Source organism: Oncorhynchus mykiss, chromosome 3 (genome assembly GCF_013265735.2).
Source record: "Oncorhynchus mykiss isolate Arlee chromosome 3, USDA_OmykA_1.1, whole genome shotgun sequence".
In the NCBI taxonomy this organism is placed as follows: Eukaryota; Metazoa; Chordata; class Actinopteri; order Salmoniformes; family Salmonidae; genus Oncorhynchus; species Oncorhynchus mykiss.
Window position 1 is genome coordinate 81,510,937 of NC_048567.1, and position 23,904 is coordinate 81,534,840.

At 44.9% G+C, this 23,904-nt stretch overlaps 1 protein-coding gene across 1 annotated transcript in view; it reads left to right on the forward strand.

Annotated features, from left to right (window-relative positions):
- znf804a (zinc finger protein 804A) overlaps positions 1 to 18,298 on the forward strand; it is a 158,875-nt gene extending 140,577 nt beyond the window's left edge. The window contains exons 2-5 of the mRNA XM_036965244.1: positions 307 to 456; positions 7,135 to 7,265; positions 13,265 to 14,969; positions 15,042 to 18,298. Coding sequence (XP_036821139.1) covers positions 307 to 456; positions 7,135 to 7,265; positions 13,265 to 14,969; positions 15,042 to 17,180 — 4,125 coding nt within the window. The 3' untranslated portion in view covers positions 17,181 to 18,298. The remainder of the gene's footprint in view (positions 1 to 306; positions 457 to 7,134; positions 7,266 to 13,264; positions 14,970 to 15,041) is intronic.
- The last annotated feature ends 5,606 nt before the right edge of the window (positions 18,299 to 23,904 follow it).

Genomic DNA, 23,904 nt, shown 5'->3' on the forward strand with positions numbered 1-23,904 from the left:
GTGATATAGAGATAGATCCCATCCTTGACACTGAGGTGATATAGAGTTAGATCCCATCCTTGACACCGAGGAGATATAGAGTTAGATCCCATCCTTGACACAGAGGAGATATAGAGTTAGATCCCATCCCTGACACTGATGTGATATAGAGTTAGATCCCATCCCTGACACCGAGGTGATATAGAGTTTGATTCCCTCCCTGACACTGAGTTGAAATAGAGTTTGATTCCCTCCCTGACACTGAGTTGAAATAGAGTTTGATTCCCTCCCTGACAGAGGTGGTGTTGTCCTTATTGTTTCTTCCAGGACTACGCGGAGAAGGAGAGGACGACGACCATGGCCAAGGCCTTGGAGGACCCGAAGGCCAACTTCTACTGTGACCTGTGTGACAAGCAGTACTACAAGCATCAGGAGTTTGACAACCACATTAACTCTTACGACCATGCTCACAAACAGGTAATGGGCCACACACACACACACACACACACATACACACACACACACACACACGCACACACACACACACACACACACACACACACACACACACACACACACACACACGTACCTCATTGTATTCAACCATTCAATGTCTTAATTGTTTGCTTATCTTTTCTTAATCTTTTGCAAACAATGCCGAAGTGTTCATGGACAAATGGGGAAATACTGTGTGGCCACATATGTACTGTAACTAGTGACTACCACTCATTTGTTCAGTAGATAGATGTGTACTGTAACTAGTGACTACCACTCATTTGTTCAGTAGATATGTACTGTAACTAGTGACAACCACTCATTTGTTCAGTAGATATGTACTGTAACTAGTGACAACCACTCATTTGTTCAGTAGATATGTACTGTAGCTTGTGACTACCACTCATTTGTTCAGTAGATATGTACTGTAACTAGTGACAACCACTCATTTGTTCAGTAGATATGTACTGTAACTAGTGACTACCACTCATTGGTTCAGTAGATATGTACTGTAACTAGTGACAACCACTCATTTGTTCAGTAGATATGTACTGTAACTAGTGACTACCACTCATTTGTTCAGTAGATATGTACTGTAACTAGTTACAACCACTCATTTGTTCAGTAGATATGTACTGTAACTAGTGACTACCACTCATTTGTTCAGTAGATATGTACTGTAACTAGTGACTACCACTCATTTGTTCAGTAGATATGTACTGTAACTAGTTACAACCACTCATTTGTTCAGTAGATATGTACTGTAACTAGTGACTACCACTCATTTGTTCAGTAGATATGTACTGTAACTAGTTACAACCACTCATTTGTTCAGTAGATATGTACTGTAACTAGTGACTACCACTCATTTGTTCAGTAGATATGTACTGTAACTAGTGACTACCACTCATTTGTTCAGTAGATATGTACTGTAACTAGTGACTACCACTCATTGGTTCAGTAGATATGTACTATACCTATGAAATGACCCTGTTACTGTTGTTGCTGTTACTGTTGTTGCTGTTGTTGCTGTTACTGTTGTTGCTGTTAGCTGTTGGCTGTTGGCCTTTGGCTGTTTTCTGTTGTTGTTGTTGTTGTTTGTGCTGTTGTTGTTGCTGTTGTTGTTGTTGCTGTTGTTGTTGTTGCTGTTGTTGTTGTTGTTGTTTGTGCTGTTGTTGTTGCTGTTGTTGTTGTTGCTGTTGTTGTTGTTTGTGCTGTTGTTGTTGCTGTTGTTGTTGTTGTTGTTGTTGCTGTTGTTGTTGTTGTTGTTGTTGCTGTTGTTGTTGTTGTTGTCGTTGTTGTTGTTGTTGTTGTTGTTGTTGTTGTAGTTGCTGCTGTTTTTGTTGTTGCTGTTGTTGTTGTTGTTGCTGTTGCTGTTGGGTCTCGGCTGTTGGCTGTTGCTATTGCTTTTGTTCCTGTTCCTGTTCCTGTTCCTGTTCCTGTTGCTGTTGCTGTTGTTGTTGTGGTTGTTGTTGTAGTTGTTGTTGTTGTTGTTGTTGAAAATCTTCTTCTAAACTTCGACGTGATATAAGTCTACACTAAAGTATCGATGAACAGTGAGTTGTTTGATTCGATGGCATATAACCTTTCCCTTTCTACTTGTTCTATATACAATCTGAATAGTGTACCTATCGAACTGTACAACAGGAGCCATTTCATTTCGGATAAAGCTTGCTTGTCATACATTTGACAATACACTGCTGAAGTCTCTGCAAAACGTTTAACAGAAAAACAACTGAACATTGCCGGTTCTGTTTCCTTTCATATATTTGTAGACGACAGTGTTGTTTTTCTTCTCGACATGTATTCAATATTGGATAACGTTTTACCTAAAAGGGAATCGCCATCAACGCTAACCTTTAAATAGCGAGTTTAAAGCTGTAATTCCTCCACTAGTCCTGCTTTCTGATGTGTTCTGACCCCGTTGCTCTGGACTCGCACAGCACCTGAAAGCTAAAAGTCTCCGGGGTCGGTGCTGTGAACACCAGGGGCTCAGTCAACTATTGAAGCATCAACAACCACCCCCCCCCCCCCCCCCCCCCCCCCGTGAACCCACTATTGAATGTAGCCAGCGTGAGAGAAATGAATGCATGGATTTCTGGGGGATTTAGATAGAACCCCCTACATGCCAACACACGCAGGAAAGTGCTTTCACACACACACACACACACACACACACACACACACACACACACACCCCTCTGCTAGACTGGGTCCATCGACTGGTTACTACACAGCCAGTATATAATAGACCACATCTACGTTTCAGCTTTGGTCCAGCCACATTCATCACACTATTAGGAACCACACAGCCAATGTCACACGGCCTCCTCCCAGAGGCTTGTGGAGATTACAATGCCCTGCAGAAAATATACAACCCTGCTTGGATGTTCAGTTCTGTTGTTCTGTTGTTCTGTTCTTCAGTTCTTCAGTTCTTCTGTTGTCCTGTTATTCAGTTCTGTTGTCCTGTTATTCAGTTCTGTTGTTCTGTTATTCAGTTCTGTTGTTCTGTTATTCAGTTCTGTTGTTCTGTTATTCAGTTCTGTTGTTCTGTTCTTCAGTTCAGTCGTTCTGTTATTCAGTTCTGTTGTTCTGTTATTCAGTTCAGTCGTTCTGTTATTCAGTTCTGATGTTCTGTTCTTCTGTTCTTCAGTTCTGTTGTTCTGTTGTATGTATTGTTGTTCTGTTGTCATGTTGTTCTGTTATTCAGTTCAGTTGTTCTGTTGTTCGGTTCTGTTGTTCATGTGTTCTATTGTTCAGTTCTGTTTTCTGTTGTTCAGTTGTTCAGTTCTGTTGTTCATGTGTTCTATTGTTCAGTTCTGTTTTCTGTTGTTCAGTTGTTCAGTTCTGTTGTTCATGTGTTCTATTGTTCAGTTCTGTTGTTCAGTTGTTCACTTCAGATGTTCTGTTGTTCTGTTGTTTAGTTGTTCATTTCAGATGTTCAGTTGTTCTGTTGTTCATTTCAGATGTTCAGTTGTTCTGTAGTTCTGTTGTTTAGTTCAGCTGTTCAGTTATTCTGTAGCCTCCAACCAAACGCCAGGGAGCTGGATGAGGATCAGAAACCAGAAACCAGAACGCCCATCGAGTGACGAAGCAGAGAACAGCCAGACCAGAATAATATCACTGTGGTGGTGGTACGAGAATAAAACGGCCATCGATAGCAGGGAATAGCCAGACCAGAATTATATCACTAGGAGAATCAAAACACAACCAAACGAAAAGACATCCTCTTAAAACTCTGACTTTCAAAAGTTAGGAGATGAAAAAGTATTTCAGTCTTAGACTGAGAGACATTGATTACCCCCCCCCCCCCCCCCCCCCCCGCCCCATCTCATCTCACCACCGTGTCGAAACGACTTCTACAAAAATGAGTTGAAAATGGGTGTATTTCAGTACTACAGCTCTGAAACCCTGGCAGGTTTCCCCTGCGGATCACGGGAGATGAGGAACGTGTCCTCTAAGTCTGAGGTATTAGCGCCCTGTTCCACATGATGTAACCCAAGGCATCCTAATGCAACACAGGTCACTCCTCCTGTTCCACCAATCGTTCAGAACTCAGGAAGCCTTTTCCAACGCTATCGCTGTGTGCGATCGATGGATAGCTACACCACCGACACTAATCATTGCACCTAACGCACCTGGGAATGTGATAAATATAGGAGATGCAAACCTGCCTGGTATTTTCTGCCAGCCAGCCAGCCAGCCAGTCAGCCAGCCAGCCAGTCAGCCAGCCAGCCAGCCGGTCAGCCAGCCAGCCGGCACTGAGGCTGACAGAGACCAGTGTGGTGGTTAGGAAGGCTGACTGGACTGTATCTGCGCACACACACACACACACACACACACACACACACACACACACACACACACACACACACACACACACACACACACACACACACACACACACACACACGCACACACACACACACAGTAGTGTTAAACACCATCCATAGAGGATCAGACCAGTTAACCCAGCCTGCTCCCTCAGAGAGGTAAAGGTCTGATAAACATGACAAAATTATATGGGATCTCACCACATCACATCCTTACTATGAGACCCAATGTAAACGCATGCCAAATGGTACCCTATTCCCTATACAGTGCACTAACATTCACACCCTATGGGCCCTGGTCGACAGTAGCGCCCTATACAGGGTACTGGGTGGTATTTGGGATGAAGAGGATGTTAATACTGAAGTCTCAAACAGGAGAAGGTGTGTGGCGGTGCTAAAATATGTGTAACATCATGTTGGAGATGGACTCCTCACGCTGTCTGTTGTAACCAATGTTGGGCTAGACTCCTCACGCTGCCTGTTGTAACCAATGTTGGGTCCCGACTCCTCACACTGTCTGCTGTAACCAATGTTGGGTCTAGACTATCCAGGCCGTCCGTTGTAGCCAATGTTGGGTCTAGACTCCTCAGGCCGTCTGTTGTAGCCAATGTTGGGTCTAGACTATCCAGGCCGTCTGTTGTATCCAATGTTGGGTCTAGACTCCTCAGGCCGTCTGTTGTAGCCAATGTTGGGTCTAGACTCCTCAGGCCGACCGTTGTAGCCAATGTTGGGTCTTGACTCCTCAGGCCGTCTGTTGTAACCAATGTTGGGTCTAGACTCCTCAAGCTGTCTGTTGTAACAAATGTTGGGTCCAGACTACAAAGGCCGTCTGTTGTAACCAATGTTGGGTCTCGACTCCTCAGGCTGTCTGTTGTAACCAATGTTGGGTCTAGACTCCTTAGACTGTCTGCTGTAACCAATGTTGGGTCTAGACTCCTCACGCTGTCTGTTGTAACCAATGTTGGGTCCAGACTACCCAGGCCGTCTGTTGTAACCAATGTTGGGTCTAGACTCCTCAGGCCGTCTGTTGTAACCAATGTTGGGTCTAGACTCTTCACGCTGTCTGTTGTAACCAATGTTGGGTCCAGACTACCCAGGCCGTCTGTTGTAACCAATGTTGGGTCTAGACTCCTCAGGCCGTCTGTTGTAACCAATGTTGGGTCTAGACTCCTCAGGCCGTCTGTTGTAACCAATGTTGGGTCTAGACTCCTCAGGCCGTCTGTTGTAACCAATGTTGGGTCTAGACTCCTTAGACTGTCTGTTGTAACCAATGTTGGGTCCAGACTACCCAGGCCGTCTGTTGTAACCAATGTTGGGTCTAGACTCCTCAGGCCGTCTGTTGTAACCAATGTTGGGTCTAGACTCCTCAGGCCGTCTGTTGTAACCAATGTTGGGTCTAGACTCCTCACGCTGTCTGTTGTAACCAATGTTGGGTCCAGACTACCCAGGCCGTCTGTTGTAACCAATGTTGGGTCTAGATTCCTCACACTGTCTGTTGTAACCAATGTTGGGTCTAGACTCCTTAGACTGTCTGTTGTAACCAATGTTAGGTCTAGACTCCTCAGGCTGTCTGTTGTAACCAATGTTGGAACTAAACTCTTCATGCTGTCTGAGGTGACCAATGCTATTTTAATCATTACCACACTATTGGTGACAACAATGACATAGTAACACTGAGCAAACAAGCAGATCTGTATAAATGTAACAGCTTTGCGAATACAGACAATTGAAATTGGCTGACATTATATAACGAAAGTGTTGAATGCGTGTCAATGCATAGTGTTATCTCATACAACGTAAGGAATGCAATGTTTAAGTGTCATTTAACATTTTGCTAACCCTACCGAAACATGTGTTTAAAAAATATATATATTACAACATCCAATATGCAACTACCCATTTGCATTTGTATATATATATATATATATACACTGTAATCAACATGACATAGGAAAATAGTGTTTCCATCGCTCCTCTCCTGGCCCCTCAGAAACACAAATATATTCATACAATGGAAGCAAATTCCAATTAATATCAGCGAGTTTGATCTTTACAAGTAAATAGGCCAATTTCATGGAGTTTAGCGGCCACATCTGAAGCCAGTTTTTTTCATTTGTGCAGAAAATAGGTTTGCCGAAGCGTAACAGTGGTGTGAAAACACCTTTATCACCTCCCATAGTTGTTCTGAAGGGACTTTTAATCTGCGCTGCTAGTGCAGTATATTGTTGAATCCATGACATACCAAGATAGATACCCATGCAGTCTGTTAAAATAACACGATTGTAGGGCTGAGGAGAAAAAGAAGGAGACTCCCACTCTGTCTCTCTGTCTCTCTCTCTGTCTCTCTGTCTCTCTCTGTCTCTCTCTATCTCTGTCTCTCTGTCTCTCTGTCTCTCTGTCTCTCTCTGTCTCTCTGTCTCTCTCTCTCTCTCTCTGTCTCTCTCTGTCTCTCTCTCTCTCTGTCTCTCTCTGTCTCTCTCTCTCTCTCTCTCTGTCTCTCTCTCTCTCTCTCTCTCTCTGTCTCTCTCTCTGTCTCTCTGTCTATCTCTGTCTCTCTGTCTATCTCTGTCTCTCTCTGTCTCTCTCTGTCTCTCTCTCTCTCTCTCTCTCTCTCTCTCTCTCTCTCTCTCTCTGTAATCAGGCTGGGCGCCAATAGCCTCAACACAAGATGTAGGCGTCCTCTCTCCGATATGGTACACCACTTGGGCCCTGGTGAAAACGTATTCACTATAGTGGAAACAAGGTGGTGTTTTGGGACACAACCTTAAGCGATATCTTTGTGATGATGGAGATATCAAACTGAATATTTGTTCTCTGCCATCCACAGCGGCTAAAGGAGCTGAAGCAGAGAGAGTTTGCCCGGAATGTGGCCTCTAAAACCAGGAAGGATGAGAGGAAACAGGAGAGAGCACTCCAGAGGTTACATGAGCTGGCCGAACAACGCAGAGAGGTCCAATGGTGTGTATAGAAACCCAGTAACTTACCTCCAGGATTTGGTTACAATCATTGGTCCAAGTACCTCTTGCCTATGGGATGTGATCTGTCACAGATAACGTTTAATAGTTCCTGACATTTAAAGCAGGCTAATAGTCACAAAGAACATCTTCTGGTTGTAAATGTTGACATTTTTGCTTTTAATCGGTTCGAATGGCATCATTTCAACCATCTTTTCCTTCTGGGTTTATTAATAATTCAACATTTCAACCTTATTTTCCTGCTGGGTGTATTAATAATTTATAATTTCAACCATCTTTTCCTGCTGGGTGTATTAATAATTTATAATTTCAACCTTATTTTCCTGCTGGGTGTATTTATAATTCAACATTTCAACCTTATTTTCCTGCTGGGTGTATTTATAATTCATAATTTCAACCATCTTTTCCTGCTGGGTGTATTAATAATTCATAATTTCAACCATCTTTTCCTGCTGGGTGTATTTATAATTCATAATTTCAACCTTCTTTTCCTGCTGGGTTTATTTATAATTTCAACCATCTTGTCCTGCTGGGTGTATTTATAATTCATAATTTCAACCATCTTGTCCTGCTGGGTGTATTTATAATTTCAACCATCTTGTCCTGCTGGGTGTATTTATAATTTCAACCATCTTGTCCTGCTGGGTGTATTCATAATTTCAACCATCTTGTCCTGCTGGGTGTATTCATAATTTCAACCATCTTGTCCTGCTGGGTGTATTTATAATTTCAACCATCTTGTCCTGCTGGGTGTATTTATAATTTCAACCATCTTGTCCTGCTGGGTGTATTTATAATTTCAACCATCTTGTCCTACTGGGTGTGTTTATAATTTCAACCATCTTGTCCTACTAGGTGTATTTATAATTTCAACCATCTTGTCCTACTAGGTGTATTTATAATTTCAACCATCTTGTCCTACTAGGTGTATTTATAATTTCAACCATCTTGTCCTGCTGGGTGTATTTATAATTTCAACCATCTTGTCCTGCTGGGTGTATTTATCATTTCAACCATCTTGTCCTGCTGGGTGTATTTATAATTTCAACCATCTTGGTTACACTCTAAAAAGGTTCCTAAGGTATCCCCTAGGGGTTCTGCAAACGTAAACTGTTGGGGAACCTTCATACAGGCGAAGTCAGAAGTTTACATACACTTAGACTCAGTCTCTCTCTGTCTCTCTGTCTCTCTGTCTCTCTCTGTCTCTCTCTCTCTCTGTCTCTCTGTAAACTGTTGGGGAACCTTCATACAGGTAAAGTCAGAAGTTTACGTACACTTAGGTTGGAGTCAGGTTAAATCTCGTTTTTCAACCACTCCACAAATTTCTTGTTAACAGACTATAGTTTTGGCAAGTCGGTTAGGACATCTACTTTGTGCATGAGACAAGTAATTTTTCCAACAATTGTTTACAGACAGATTATTTCACGTATAATTCACTGTATCACAATTCCAGTGGGACAGAAGTTTACATACACTAAGTTGACTGTGTCTTTAAACAGCTTGGAAAATTCCAGAAAATGATGTCATGGCTTTAGAAGCTTCTGATAGGCTAATTGACATCATTTGAGTCAATTGGAGGTGTACCTGGGGATGTATTTCAAGGCCTACCTTAAAACTCAGTGTCTCTTCGTCATGGGAAAATCAAAGGAAATAAACCAAGATCTCAAAAAACAATTGTAGATCTCCACAAGTCTGGTTCATCCTTGGGAGCAATTTCCAAACGCCTGAAGGTACCACGTTCACCTGTACAAACAATAGTACGCAAGTATAAACACCATCGGACATCGCAGCTGTCAAACCGCTCAGGAAGGAGACGCGTTCTGTCTCCTAGAGATTAACGTACTTTGGTGTGAAAAGTGCAAATCAATCCCAGAACAACAGCAAAGGACTTTTTGAAGATGCTGGAGGAAACAGGTACAAAATATCTAAATCCACAGTAAAATCCTACATCGACAACCTGAAAGGCCGCTCAGCAAGGAAAAAGCCACTACTCCCAAACCGCCATAAATAAGCCAGACTAGGGTTTGCTACCTCACATGTAATTGTTGTACTGTATGTTTTTAAAGCTTTGTACATTTTTAAAATTTTACCTTTATTTAACTAGGCACGTCAGTTAAGAATAAATTCTTATTTTCAATGACAGCCTAGGAATTTTAAAAAAAATCTAAATTTGAGGTAAACTCCCAAGAGTCCCAAGTCCATTGGGTATATCCTCTGGCGTGTTGATGTTAATGTGTTGATGTTCTCCGTATCCATAGTGACTGGAAGGGTTTCCTGTTATATTCATCAGAGGTGTAGGGAGAGTGATGTCTGTGAATCCATTTTCTTTCTTTTTTTAATTATACAGATGTTTAACAAAACATGCATACGACAGTATTCCTATTTAGTTTTTTTTTTTGTGATAACTTATTTATGTAACTAGGCACGTCAGTTAAAATAACAAATTCTTATTTTCAATGACGGCCTAGGAACAGTGGGTTAACTGGTCTAGGAACAGTGGGTTAACTGGTCTAGGAACAGTGGGTTAACTGGTCTAGGAACAGTGGGTTAACTGGTCTAGGAACAGTGGGTTAACTGGTCTAGGAACAGTGGGTTAACTGGTCTAGGAACAGTGGGTTAACTGGTCTAGGAACAGTGGGTTAATCGGTCTAGGAACAGTGGGTTAACTGGTCTAGGAACAGTGGGTTAACTGGTCTAGGAACAGTGGGTTAACTGGTCTAGGAACAGTGGGTTAACTGGTCTAGGAACAGTGGGTTAACTGGCCTAGGAACAGTGGGTTAACTGGTCTAGGAACAGTGGGTTAACTGGCCTAGGAACAGTGGGTTAACTGGTCTAGGAACAGTGGGTTAACTGGTCTAGGAACAGTGGGTTAATCGGTCTAGGAACAGTGGGTTAACTGGTCTAGGAACAGTGGGTTAACTGGTCTAGGAACAGTGGGTTAACTGGTCTAGGAACAGTGGGTTAACTGGTCTAGGAACAGTGGGTTAACTGGCCTAGGAACAGTGGGTTAACTGGTCTAGGAACAGTGGGTTAACTGGCCTAGGAACAGTGGGTTAACTGGTCTAGGAACAGTGGGTTAACTGGTCTAGGAACAGTGGGTTAATCGGTCTAGGAACAGTGGGTTAACTGGTCTAGGAACAGTGGGTTAACTGGTCTAGGAACAGTGGGTTAACTGGTCTAGGAACAGTGGGTTAACTGGTCTAGGAACAGTGGGTTAACTGGCCTAGGAACAGTGGGTTAACTGGTCTAGGAACAGTGGGTTAACTGGCCTAGGAACAGTGGGTTAACTGGCCTAGGAACAGTGGGTTAACTGGCCTAGGAACAGTGGGTTAACTGGCCTAGGAACAGTGGGTTAACTGGTCTAGGAACAGTGGGTTAACTGGTCTAGGAACAGTGGGTTAACTGGTCTAGGAACAGTGGGTTAACTGGTCTAGGAACAGTGGGTTAACTGGTCTAGGAACAGTGGGTTAACTGGTCTAGGAACAGTGGGTTAACTGGTCTAGGAACAGTGGGTTAACTGGCCTAGGAACAGTGTGTTAACTGGTCTAGGAACAGTGGGTTAACTGGTCTAGGAACAGTGGGTTAACTGGTCTAGGAACAGTGGGTTAACTGGTCTAGGAACAGTGGGTTAACTGGTCTAGGAACAGTGGGTTAACTGGCCTAGGAACAGTGGGTTAACTGGTCTAGGAACAGTGGGTTAACTGGCCTAGGAACAGTGGGTTAACTGGTCTAGGAACAGTGGGTTAACTGGTCTAGGAACAGTGGGTTAATCGGTCTAGGAACAGTGGGTTAACTGGTCTAGGAACAGTGGGTTAACTGGTCTAGGAACAGTGGGTTAACTGGTCTAGGAACAGTGGGTTAACTGGTCTAGGAACAGTGGGTTAACTGGCCTAGGAACAGTGGGTTAACTGGTCTAGGAACAGTGGGTTAACTGGCCTAGGAACAGTGGGTTAACTGGTCTAGGAACAGTGGGTTAACTGGTCTAGGAACAGTGGGTTAATCGGTCTAGGAACAGTGGGTTAACTGGTCTAGGAACAGTGGGTTAACTGGTCTAGGAACAGTGGGTTAACTGGTCTAGGAACAGTGGGTTAACTGGTCTAGGAACAGTGGGTTAACTGGCCTAGGAACAGTGGGTTAACTGGTCTAGGAACAGTGGGTTAACTGGCCTAGGAACAGTGGGTTAACTGGCCTAGGAACAGTGGGTTAACTGGCCTAGGAACAGTGGGTTAACTGGCCTAGGAACAGTGGGTTAACTGGTCTAGGAACAGTGGGTTAACTGGTCTAGGAACAGTGGGTTAACTGGTCTAGGAACAGTGGGTTAACTGGTCTAGGAACAGTGGGTTAACTGGTCTAGGAACAGTGGGTTAACTGGTCTAGGAACAGTGGGTTAACTGGTCTAGGAACAGTGGGTTAACTGGCCTAGGAACAGTGTGTTAACTGGTCTAGGAACAGTGGGTTAACTGGTCTAGGAACAGTGGGTTAACTGGTCTAGGAACAGTGGGTTAACTGGTCTAGGAACAGTGGGTTAACTGGTCTAGGAACAGTGGGTTAACTGGTCTAGGAACAGTGGGTTAACTGGTCTAGGAACAGTGGGTTAATCGGTCTAGGAACAGTGGGTTAACTGGTCTAGGAACAGTGGGTTAACTGGTCTAGGAACAGTGGGTTAACTGGTCTAGGAACAGTGGGTTAACTGGTCTAGGAACAGTGGGTTAACTGGTCTAGGAACAGTGGGTTAACTGGTCTAGGAACAGTGGGTTAACTGGTCTAGGAACAGTGGGTTAACTGGCCTAGGAACAGTGGGTTAACTGGCCTAGGAACAGTGGGTTAACTGGTCTAGGAACAGTGGGTTAACTGGTCTAGGAACAGTGGGTTAACTGGTCTAGGAACAGTGGGTTAACTGGTCTAGGAACAGTGGGTTAACTGGTCTAGGAACAGTGGGTTAACTGGCCTAGGAACAGTGGGTTAACTGGTCTAGGAACAGTGGTTTAACTGCCTTGTTCAGGGGAACAGTGGGTTAACTGCCTTGTTCAGGGGAACAGTGGGTTAACTGCCTTGTTCAGGGGAACAGTGGGTTAACTGCCTTGTTCAGGGGGTAGAACAACAGATTTTTACCTTGTCAGCTCGGGGGATTCAGCCGCCCCTGACTATAGTGGTTTTCATGAACATCCCTTGTCCATAATGTATACATCTATGGGATATTCATTGAAGAGGTAAGGGAGGAAGATGGTACATGTGATCTGCATAACAGACCTTTGTTTAACTCCTCGTCTGCATACCTGCAGACACAGATGCAAAGTGAGTCATCTGCACCCAATACAGCTACCCTTCAACATATTCTCATAGCCTACGAACTCTTACCTCTTCGTTGATTGATATCCATTGAATTGTGTCCATTTTCTGTTTTAGAAAGATTCGCACAAATTGGAAAATATATATATGGAATTATCATGAAACAATATACATTTAGATCACACAAAGGACAAACCTTAAATTGAGGAGAGCTTTATTAAATGTTTTGCACTCAGGTGCCTGCATCTGCTGTCCTTTCAAATGTAAATCCAAATGTTTCAGTTGTGCAATTCCTTCAAGAACCCACCCCCCACCCCACCTACTAAGGAGGTTCCTCGATGAACCGTACCTCCTAACCATTTGGGGGAAATTGTCAGTGCCAAGAAACCTAAGGTTCTTCAAAGAACTTTGAGGATCAAAGAAGAACCCTTGTTGAACCCCTCATTTTTTTTAGAGTGTTGAAGAAGATAAATAAATAAACTGTAAAAAAATAAATATGTTTTCATATACTGGATACACTGTATAATTGAAGTGTACGCTGCAGTCGTCTAGGGTCCTTGCTGAAGTATATCCACATGAATCATGAGCATTAACATCCTTGAGGGATTTGCACGTAACAACGGAGTAACATGCACGTATAAACACGGACTTACTCGCTGATATTCATTCAAATGTTTTATTTTTCTATTTCAGCGCTCCGGGCAGTGGCCCCAAGTTCAAGTCTACTACTGTAGCAGTGGACGCCAGCTGCAGAGAGAGCCGTACTGATGGACTGTCAGGAGAGAGCCACAACTCCACCGTGCTGGAGACCGGCACCCACAACCACACCACAGGCACCAGCACTGGCCTGGCCTCCAACAGCAAGACCCAGCAGACATCGTACTGGCCCTACAACGGCAAGGCCATGAAACAAACTTACAAAAGGCACAAAATCGCCTTCTCGTTCTCATTCCCAAAGAAAGCATTGGTGAAGCTGGATTCTGCAGCGGCTGTGTTCTGTGAGAACACGGAGGAGGGTTCCAAAGAACGTACCGGAACACGGAAGCTCAGAATTCCCCTCGTTGAGCTGAACGTCCCTGTTTCAACCACTGCAGAGGAGAAAGGACGGGGTTTTGCGGGTGTGGAGATTAACGGCACTAAGCCTGGTGATCTTAGCCCTGACGGTGTTAGTGAGGGGAGCCAGAAGTCATCAGATACACTGTCCAGGTCTGACATCCCCATGCCTCCACAGGCATCACATCTGTATTCTGTGCTGGTTAACTCGGAGGATATCGCCAGACATTATGTGTCCTCTGTCTCCCAATTACCTGCATCCCTTTGTCACATTCCCCTAGATGACCCAGACACAGTATTAGATACACAGAACTCTGAGGAAACTCAGAGAAACGGCTCAACAGAGGCTGAACCGGAAACAAGCAAACAGCAACAAGTTCATAAAGTAGAAAGGAGTGTCTCAGGGGAAGAAAACCTCTCCATTAGCAGTTCTGATGGTCCCCCTGAGAACGTCTCCTCCTCCTCCTCTCAGTCCTCTGAGCGTCCTGGGACTGCGAGAGAGAAAGGAGAAGACAGTACGGTGGTGGTGAAGACCCTGTCGGGTCCTTTCACCAAGCCCAGTCAGCCGTTCTTCTCTGTGCTCAGCAAAGATGGATACACTGTTCTCCAATGGCCTTCAGAGATGCTGACCTTCACCAGGACAGAGCCCCGTCTCTCCTACAGCTGCAATCCACTCCATTTTGACTTTAAGGCCTCGCAGCAGAGCAGGGCGAATGTTCGTACTGGTGACAGTCAGAGTAAGACGGAGCCGAGGATATCCGAGGCGTTGTGTATCGGCTCAACCTCTGTCTGTTCTGAGGAACTAATAGACAACAAAAGGCACAACAAAGAGGCCTATCATATCCCTATCAGAGATGACAGAGAGACAGTGGAGAGGAAGGATTGTCTAATATGTGATCACCACATGAGTGACATAGACACAGAGAGCTGCAGCTTGCAACTGAAGAGACACGGCAGAGTCTACAGCAGTGGTAAATCTAGTAGTCAGTCAAAAGATCAGACTGGCAAGAGAGCAGCAGGCATCAAGAAATGGAAATCCAGAGACCGGCGCCATTACAGGAGCCACAAGAAGAAGAAGAGAAGGAGAAGGAGAAGGAGGAGAGGAGGATATGAGGAAGAGAGGCACAGAGAGACTGAGACGGATGGAGGTGTGGAGAGCGATGCAGAGAAATGCAACAAATTCCAGAGGCAGTCAGAGTGTCGGGAAGGACTTGATAGCCAATTTAGAGGCACCACTTCACAGCCATTAGAGAAGTCAAAGCAATCAGCTCAAAATCAGGCTGACAGCGGCCACACTGCTCCCTCTGCCACAGAGGACAGGGAGAGAGAGAGGGTGAAAAGAGAGAGGGAGGATAGAGGGGGGGAGGAGAGAGAGGGGGAGGAGAGAGAGGGGGACGAGAGAGAGGGGGAGGAGAGGGAGAGGGAGGAGAGGGAGAAAGAGAGAAGCAGACAGGAAACAGCAGGCAGTGTAAACGGATCAGCGGGCAGCCTCAGTCTCTGTGATGAGGGCGCCACGGATTCTGAAAAGGTGTTCGGGAGCGACGGCAGGAGAGACCCAGTCGATCCATCGACTGAACAGAGAAACGCTGCAGGACACGGCTCACAGAGCCACGACAAACCCTGCACAGAGAACCCTGCTGGGGCTGTTAGACAAAACCGAACCATGGCGATGACACATCTGCCACCACAAAGCCCAGGGACCATTACCCAAAAACCAAGCATGACTAAATCCCTTTCACCAGAGAGCTGTGGTAAAGACTGTTGTATCGGTCAATCGTTGAGAAGGAAGCGGACAGCATCATCTTTGCTTGATGCTGTTGAGCAAGGCCCTGACCATCAGGTCCCATGCACCAAGTGTCAGTCACCTGTAATGCTAGAGCCCAATGGGCCAGATGGTTCAATGGTTGAGGGGGGGTCCTCTTGGTCTGTCTGTGTTTCCTGTGGTGGGGCGGGGAGACAGAGGAAGAGACAGAGAGGGGACAGTTATGCTCCTCACATCTCAGACCCTCCTGTAGGTCACAATGTTCACATCTCAGACCTTCCTGTAGGTCACAATGTTCACATCTCAGACCTTCCTGTAGGTCACAATGTTCACATCTCAGACCTTCCTGTAGGTCACAATGTTCACATCTCAGACCTTCCTGTAGGTCACAATGTTCACATCTCAGACCTTCCTGTAGGTCACAATGTTCACATCTCAGACCTTCCTGTAGGTCATAATGTTCACATCTCAGACCTTCCTGTAGGTCACAATGTTCACATCTCAGACCTTCCTGTAGGTCACAATGTTCACATGGCAGAACCTCCTGTGGATGTAAAGTCTGATGACAGATGTAAGATGAACATCCAGAATCTAATGAATACAGATGTAGAATACTCTGTTATTAAAGGTCCACTGGCCAGCTGTAGTGCCCTGAGTCAGCCAGCTATAGAGCACAGCAGTAAGCCAATGGGAGGCTCTCCTCGGCTCCAGATTCAGAACAGTGTTCCCAGCATCAAAGAAGACAGTTCTTCCTCTCTACCTGGGCCTGTACAAGATCCCCCAAATCACCCAGAAATAATCAGTATTACTAATGAAAATAAAAACATCACTATTTGTCTCCAAAACTCTCCCAATGTTTCTCTCCCGATCATGGTACATAATCTAGAAATGGGCAACAATGGAGAAGATTGTATAACAAGACAAACAGTGACAGTAGCAGCTCACGTCAGTCCACTGGGTGCGAGAGAGATCACCCCTTCAATCATTACTCCACAGAGGTTTCAGATACAGAATACGGGCCCGGACAAGTCCTGTCAGCATAGTTTCCAGAGCTACCCCAACCGCCAGAGGTGCCACAGCCCCCAGCCTCCCCAGGGTCATACCCAGCACCAGAGGTGTTATCCTGGGATTAGGGTTAATGACGAGACGGGGATCAGGGAGGGCCTGAGGCCAGGAGGCCTTAACATTACAGGCAGCCTGTGTAGTCCCTATCATAGACCAGCTAGCCCCTACCACAATCACAGACCTCCGAGTTTCCATCCGCAGCACCCGTCTGACGGCATGGAGAAACACCACTGTGTCATTCAAATCCAGACCCATAGACACATCCTCCATCACCATCGGCAACACCAGGTGTTCCCAGGGAAGATGAAGCCTGTCCTGCCTGGGTCTCCTGTCCCCATGTCTCCCTCCTGTCCTCCCATGCTCCACCCCGTCCACCTGTCTCCCGTGCCTAACGGGTCCATCACCATCCAACACACCATTCTCCACCACCAGCACCACCATGCCTACCACCATGCAGCCTTCCTGCCCCCTCATCCCCAGCCCCCTCTCTTCCCCCAGGTCCTGCCAGTCCCAGTCAGCCGCCGGCCTATGGGAGCGGATATGTGTCCCCCTGGACCTTCTCCCTTTCTTACCTCAACACCGCATCTCTCTGTTGTGGCCCCGCCCAGTTTACACCACCACCCGATGGCAGTGACGTTCCACGCCATGCCCCGCCCAACCATGTTCCCTCCCTCGATGCTTCAGTCACACCCACATCCCACCGTCATCCCACTGCAGCCCATGTTTTAAGACATCACATCCCCAGTGCAGCCCATGTTTTAAGACATCACATCCCCAGTGCAGCCCATGTTTTAAGACATTGTATCCCCACTTGCAGCCCATGTTTTAAGACATTGTATCCCCACTTGCAGCCCATGTTTTAAGACATTGTATCGCCACTTGCAGCCCATGTTTTAAGACATTGTATCCCCACTTGCAGCCCATGTTTTAAGACATTGTATCCCCACTGCAGACTATTTCAATCATGTTTCCTTTTGTTGCTTCCAACAAAACATGTAATTTACTTCCAGCTCATACTTTTTTCCCATGTAGTTACGTCATTATCTTCCTGTAACATCCAACCCTGTTTTATCAGTGGAAAGGCTTCTGTAGTATTCAGAGTGATAAGTGCTTTTCATGAATACTGTACTAGACAGAAATATTTCCTTTAGAGAGACAATCAAGCATAACTAAAGAATTAAGACGTGTGTGTGTGCACATTTAAAAATAAACAGTCTGATGTAGAAACTGTCCCAGGCAGATTCATTATTAAAGTCTGTGGTATTCTATAGTCTGTTGTTTTTATTTTTTTTGCCAGTCAAGTGCTTCAATAGTCTACCTTTGGGCATTTTAATGCAATTCTAGTTCAATTAAACATGAACACACACACACACAATAAAGTGTTGTATCTGGTGTAATAGCACGTGTCGATGACGTTCACTCTACATTCATTTGCTTTCCTAAATGATGACAAATCATTCCTGTAACATTTACCCCTGAGTTGATCCAGATCCTACAGTATAAAGTTATTTTTTTTGTTTTTAAATGTCCTAAAATGTGTTTTTTTTTGTTGCATCTGACTCTAAAATTAATTTAGACCACTCTATTTTTATTAATTTATTTTATTTTATTTTATTTATTTATTCATTCTATTTTACAGCCATCCCTCCTTAGTTCCTGAACAAGAAACACAACTAATACGGTCGGTTCTGATGACTTCGATGTTACACGTCTTCATATTTGACATAAATGTTGACCCCTTTCTGATTCAGAAGTAGGATAGCAAAGACAAAAAATGGGTTCAAATGTCTAATCAACTAGTTTTCTTTTGTATAAAACATGACCTAAGTGTCTTTATAATCACAATTTAAAAAAAACACACAAAAAAACACAGATTTGACATGTATACCTGGTTACCGTGTGGTTTCAAGCCTCTCCATAGGTCTTCATGTAGCTGTAATACAGTAGATATATATACACTCCCCTACGTATTTCTTTGGACAGTGAAGCTAAAACAAATGTGTGTGGCTCTGTACCGCAGCATTTTGGATTTCAGATATAAAAATAATAAAAAATAAATAAAATGTTTATATGAGACGACCGTACAGAATGTCACCTTTAATTTTGAAGGTGTGTTGATACTGTTTAGAAAGGCATCCATTTTAATGGATTGTAAATCTAGTTCCTCCATTTTTTAAAGGTGCCATAAGTATTTGGACAAATTCACTTAAAGTGTATTACATTTTGTTTTTGTCAAAGGAATGAATGGTCAATAATGTGTTGTGTCATTTTTGGAGTGACTTTTATTGTAAATGAGAGTAAAATATGTTTCCTGAACACCACTAACATTAATAATATCTATGCTATCCTTGATTATGCACGAATCATGAATTATTCATGAGTGAATCATGAATAATGATGACTAAAAAAAGTGACAAAAAATCATAACCCCCTAAACACTCATCATTATTCATGATTGTCTGTTTAGTTTTATATTTTACCTTTATTTAACAAGGCAAGTCTGTCTGAGAACAAATTCTTATTTACAATGACGGCCTACACAGGCCAAATCTGGACGGCGCTGGGTCAATTGTGTGCCGCCCTATGGGACTCCCAATCACGGCCGGTTGTGATACAGCCCGGAATCGAACCAGGGTGTCTGTAGTGACGCCTCGAGCACTGAGATGCAGTGCCTTTAGACCGTTGCGCCACTCGGGAGCGCACAAAAATCACGGTAGCATCCACATTACTGTCGACATTTTCAGAAACATGTTTTATTCTTTCAACAACGACAACAACAAAAGTGAACAAAATGACCCAATGCATCATTTACCATTCATTTCTATCGGCCACAACATAATCTGAAAAAACGCCACCCAAAAACAAACATCAAAATGCATATAAACAAGTTAGTAGAGACACAAGCTCGATGCAGTCATTGTGTGATAGCAATATGGGATCAAATGCTCAACTTTTGACCCCCCCCCCCCCCCCCCCCCCCCCCCCAAAAAAAAAATGTAATACAAATTTGTAGAAATACTTTATTTAAGACACCTTTCAAATGAGAGGGGCGTGATACATGAATAACTTTGATTAACTTCTACACGGTTTATAAACAAACATGTTTAAACATAGCACCTTCTGTACTGTCGCTTCTTGTAAAACAGTTCATCTATAAGAGACAAATTAAAAGTAAAAGCTTCACTGTCCAGATCAATACGTAAGGGAGCGTAGCTGTTGCCCGGGATTTAAAAAAAACTGTCCTACCATTCTGTAATATAATTAATTCCACTTGCTCTGAGAAAAAGAAGACATGTTGTAAATTAGACATATTTATATTGTAAGATACAGTTCTGTTTTTATAGCACCCTGGGTGAATTATTATCAGCATTCAACTATGTTTTTACTAAAATTGTGTCAACAGATAAATAAATAAATTAAGCAGATATATTCCTACTTCTTGAGTCTCTTTGTTTTGAGATGTGTCTGTTTTGAGATGTGTCTATGTGAGATGTGTCTATTGTGAGATGTGTCTGTGTGAGATGTGTCTGTGTGAGATGTGTCTGTGTGAGATGTGTCTATTGTGAGATGTGTCTGTTTTGAGATGTGTCTATCTGAGATGTGTCTATGTGAGATGTGTCTATTGTGAGATGTGTCTGTGTGAGATGTGTCTGTGTGAGATGTGTGAGATGTGTCTGTGTGAGATGTGTGAGATGTGTCTGTGTAAGATGTGCGAGATGTGTCTGTGTGAGATGTGTCTGTGTGAGATGTGTCTGTGTCAGATGTGTGAGATGTGTCTGTATGAGATGTGTCTGTGTGAGATGTGTGAGATGTGTCTGTTTTGAGATGTGTGAGATGTGTCTGTATGAGATGTGTCTGTGTGAGATGTGTGAGATGTGTCTGTTTTGAGATGTGTGAGATGTGTCTGTATGAGATGTGTCTGTGTGAGATGTGTCTGTGTGAGATGTGTCTGTGTCAGGTGTGTCTGTTTTGAGATGTGTCTGTATGAGATGTGTCTGTATGAGATGTGTCTGTTGTGAGATGTGTCTGTTGTGAGATGTGTCTGTTTACCCTCTGTACCCAGTATAAATGACAACAGCAGCATCTTTGTCAAGTTGAGTGGAAATCATTCTGCACAGAGGCATTAACCGAAAAGCTGTTTGTGGGGTTGTAAGACGGAGGCAATTTGTCTTGGAGATAAAAACGCTGTTGAATATTTCATCTAAAGAGTCGTTGAGGGGAGAATTACAACAAAAAAAGTCAGTCTATTTTACAATTAAATTAAATCTCCCACAACCAAGGCTTGTCAAACACCCCACATGCTTTTCAACAGCTACATGACCTCCAGAGCTCTATAGCTGTCGGAATAAATGGCCACTTTCACCTCCAGGCTTCTACAGTGTTTCTCAGTGTTCGTCTATTGAGTGACTTAAAGGATATAGTCGGGCTAAAGTCAAAGTAAAATACATGATTACAAGGTCCCAATACACTTCACGGGGGGGGTGGGATACATACACAAGCTAGGGTAGATCTACAGAGTGATACTTTGCTAGTTGCATCACCGTCTGACTGACCACTGTGATGACAGTTTACAGCCGCTGAGGCATTACAGCAGGGACGGACACCTGCCAGTTTCCTAATCGGAAGACAGTTGGGGTCTCGCCTTACTGTTGAGAGTTGGAATGGTAAAATACACAAGGTGCAATTTCTAAATGTGGTCGTGCGTCAGCAGTTTGTCTCTTGTTATGTCAATCAGTTTAATTAGCCCATGTCAGCAAATGTTTGTTTTTTTTGGGTGGGGGGGGGATTGCTAAATTAATTTAGGAGCCAGCTATCTAAACGTATTATCGTGTTCGAATTACCGGCCATAGGGGCCTTCATTGATTTTGTTAGTCAGTCTCACTCAGATATCATATTAAAAACTTCAAACACTCGACTCCACCACATGGCAGAATTAGCAGAATTGTAGGAAGCTCGCTGTAAAACATGTCATTCGCAAAAGGAGAATTGCAGCAAACTGTAAAACTACAACATTATCTCAACACCCAATGGCAAAATGTGTAGAATTGCTCAAAATGGAACTATAAACTTTAACATTTCTCTAAGCTATCATGAGGAGGGCCACTAAAAATGTAACGCTCACAACCTGTGTGTGTGTGTGTGTGTGTGTGTGTGTGTGTGTGTGTGTGTGGAGGGGGGAGGGTGTTGATGTGGATACACAGATATGCTGTGGCCCGTCATGATGAGTGCACATTTTTTGGTGGCCTCCTCCCAAATCCATTAGAGTATGGATGATGATGAAGCTAAAAACATTTAGTGTTTCTTTAAATGAATAGCGCCGTGCTCCACGCTCATACGCTCTGAGTGCCTTCTCCCAGGACGCTCATACGCTCTGAGTGCATTCTCCCAGGACGCTCATACGCTCTGAGTGCATTCTCCCAGGACGCTCATACGCTCTGGGTGCATTCTCCCAGGACGCTCATACGCTCTGGGTGCATTCTCCCAGGATGCTCATACGCTCTGGGTGCATTCTCCCAGGATGCTCATACGCTCTGGGTGCATTCTCCCAGGACGCTCATACGCTCTGAGTGCCTTCTCCCAGGATGCTCATACGCTCTGGGTGCATTCTCCCAGGACGCTCATACGCTCTGGGTGCATTCTCCCAGGACGCTCATACGCTCTGGGTGCATTCTCCCAGGACGCTCATACGCTCTGAGTGCCTTCTCCCAGGACGCTCATAGGCTCTGGGTGCATTCTCCAAGGATGCTCATACGCTCTGGGTGCATTCTCCCAGGACGCTCATGCGCTCTGGGTGCATTCTCCCAGGATGCTCATACGCTCTGGGTGCATTCTCCCAGGATGCTCATACGCTCTGGGTGCATTCTCCCAGGATGTTCATACGCTCTGGGTGCATTCTCCCAGGATGCTCATACGCTCTGGGTGCATTCTCCCAGGATGCTCATACGCTCTGGGTGCCTTCTCCCAGGACGCTCATACGCTCTGGGTGCATTCTCCCAGGACGCTCATACGCTCTGGGTGCCTTCTCCCAGGACGCTCATACGCTCTGAGTGCATTCTCCCAGGACGCTCATACGCTCTGGGTGCATTCTCCCAGGACGCTCTCGTGAGAACGAGGGTGTGGAGAACACATAAAACATTCAATTTGAACAGCACTCCCCCTACTGTATTAGCTCACGCTGAGCAGCACTCCCCATACTGTATTAGCTCACGCTGAGCAGCACTCTCTCTACTGTATTACCTCACGCTGAGCAGCACTCCCCCTACTGTATTACCTCACGCTGAGCAGTACTCCCCCTACTGTATTACCTCACGCTGAGCAGCACTCTCCCTACTGTATTACCTCACACTGAGGAGCACTCCCCCTACTGTATTACCTCACGCTGAGCAGCACTCTCCCTACTGTAATACCTCACGCTGAGGAGCACTCCCCCTACTGTATTACCTCACGCTGAGCAGCATTACCCCTACTGTATTACCTCACGCTGAGGAGCACTCCCTCTAATGTATTAACCTCACGCTGAGCAGCACTCCCTCTACTGTATTACCTCACGCTGAGCAGCACTCCCCTACTGTATTACCTCACACTGAGCAGCACTCTCCCTACTGTATTACCTCACGCTGAGCAGCACTCCCTCTACTGTATTACCTCACGCTGAGCAGCACTCCCTCTACTGTATTAACCTCACGCTGAGCAGCACTCTCCCTACTGTATTACCTCACGCTGAGCAGCACTCCCTCTACTGTATTACCTCACGCTGAGGAGCACTCCCCCTACTGTATTACCTCACGCTGAGCAGTACTCCCCCTACTGTATTACCTCACACTGAGCAGCACTCCCCCTACTGTATTACCTCACGCTGAGGAGCACTCCCCCTACTGTATTACCTCACGCTGCATCTCCCCCTACTGTATTACCTCACACTGAGCAGCACTCCCTCTACTGTATTACCTCACGCTGAGCAGCACTCTCCCTCCTGTATTACCTCACGCTGAGCAGCACTCCCCCTCCTGTATTACCTCACGCTGAGCAGCACTCCCCCTACTTTATTACCTCACGCTGAGCAGCACCCCCTCTACTGTATTACCTCACGCTGAGCAGCACTCCCTCTACAGTATTACCTCACGCTGAGCAGCACTCCCTCTACTGTATTAACCTCACGCTGAGCAGCACTCTCCCTCCTGTATTACCTCACGCTGAGCAGCACTCCCCCTACTGTATTACCTCACGCTGAGCAGCACTCCCCCTACTGTATTACCTCACGCTGAGCAGCACTCCCTCTACTGTATTACCTCACGCTGAGCAGCACTCCCTCGACTGTATTAACCTCACGCTGAGCAGCACTCCCCCTACTGTATTACCTCACGCTGAGCAGCACTCCCTCTACTGTATTACCTCACGCTGAGCAGCACTCCCTCTACTGTATTAACCTCACGCTGAGCAGCACTCCCCCTAC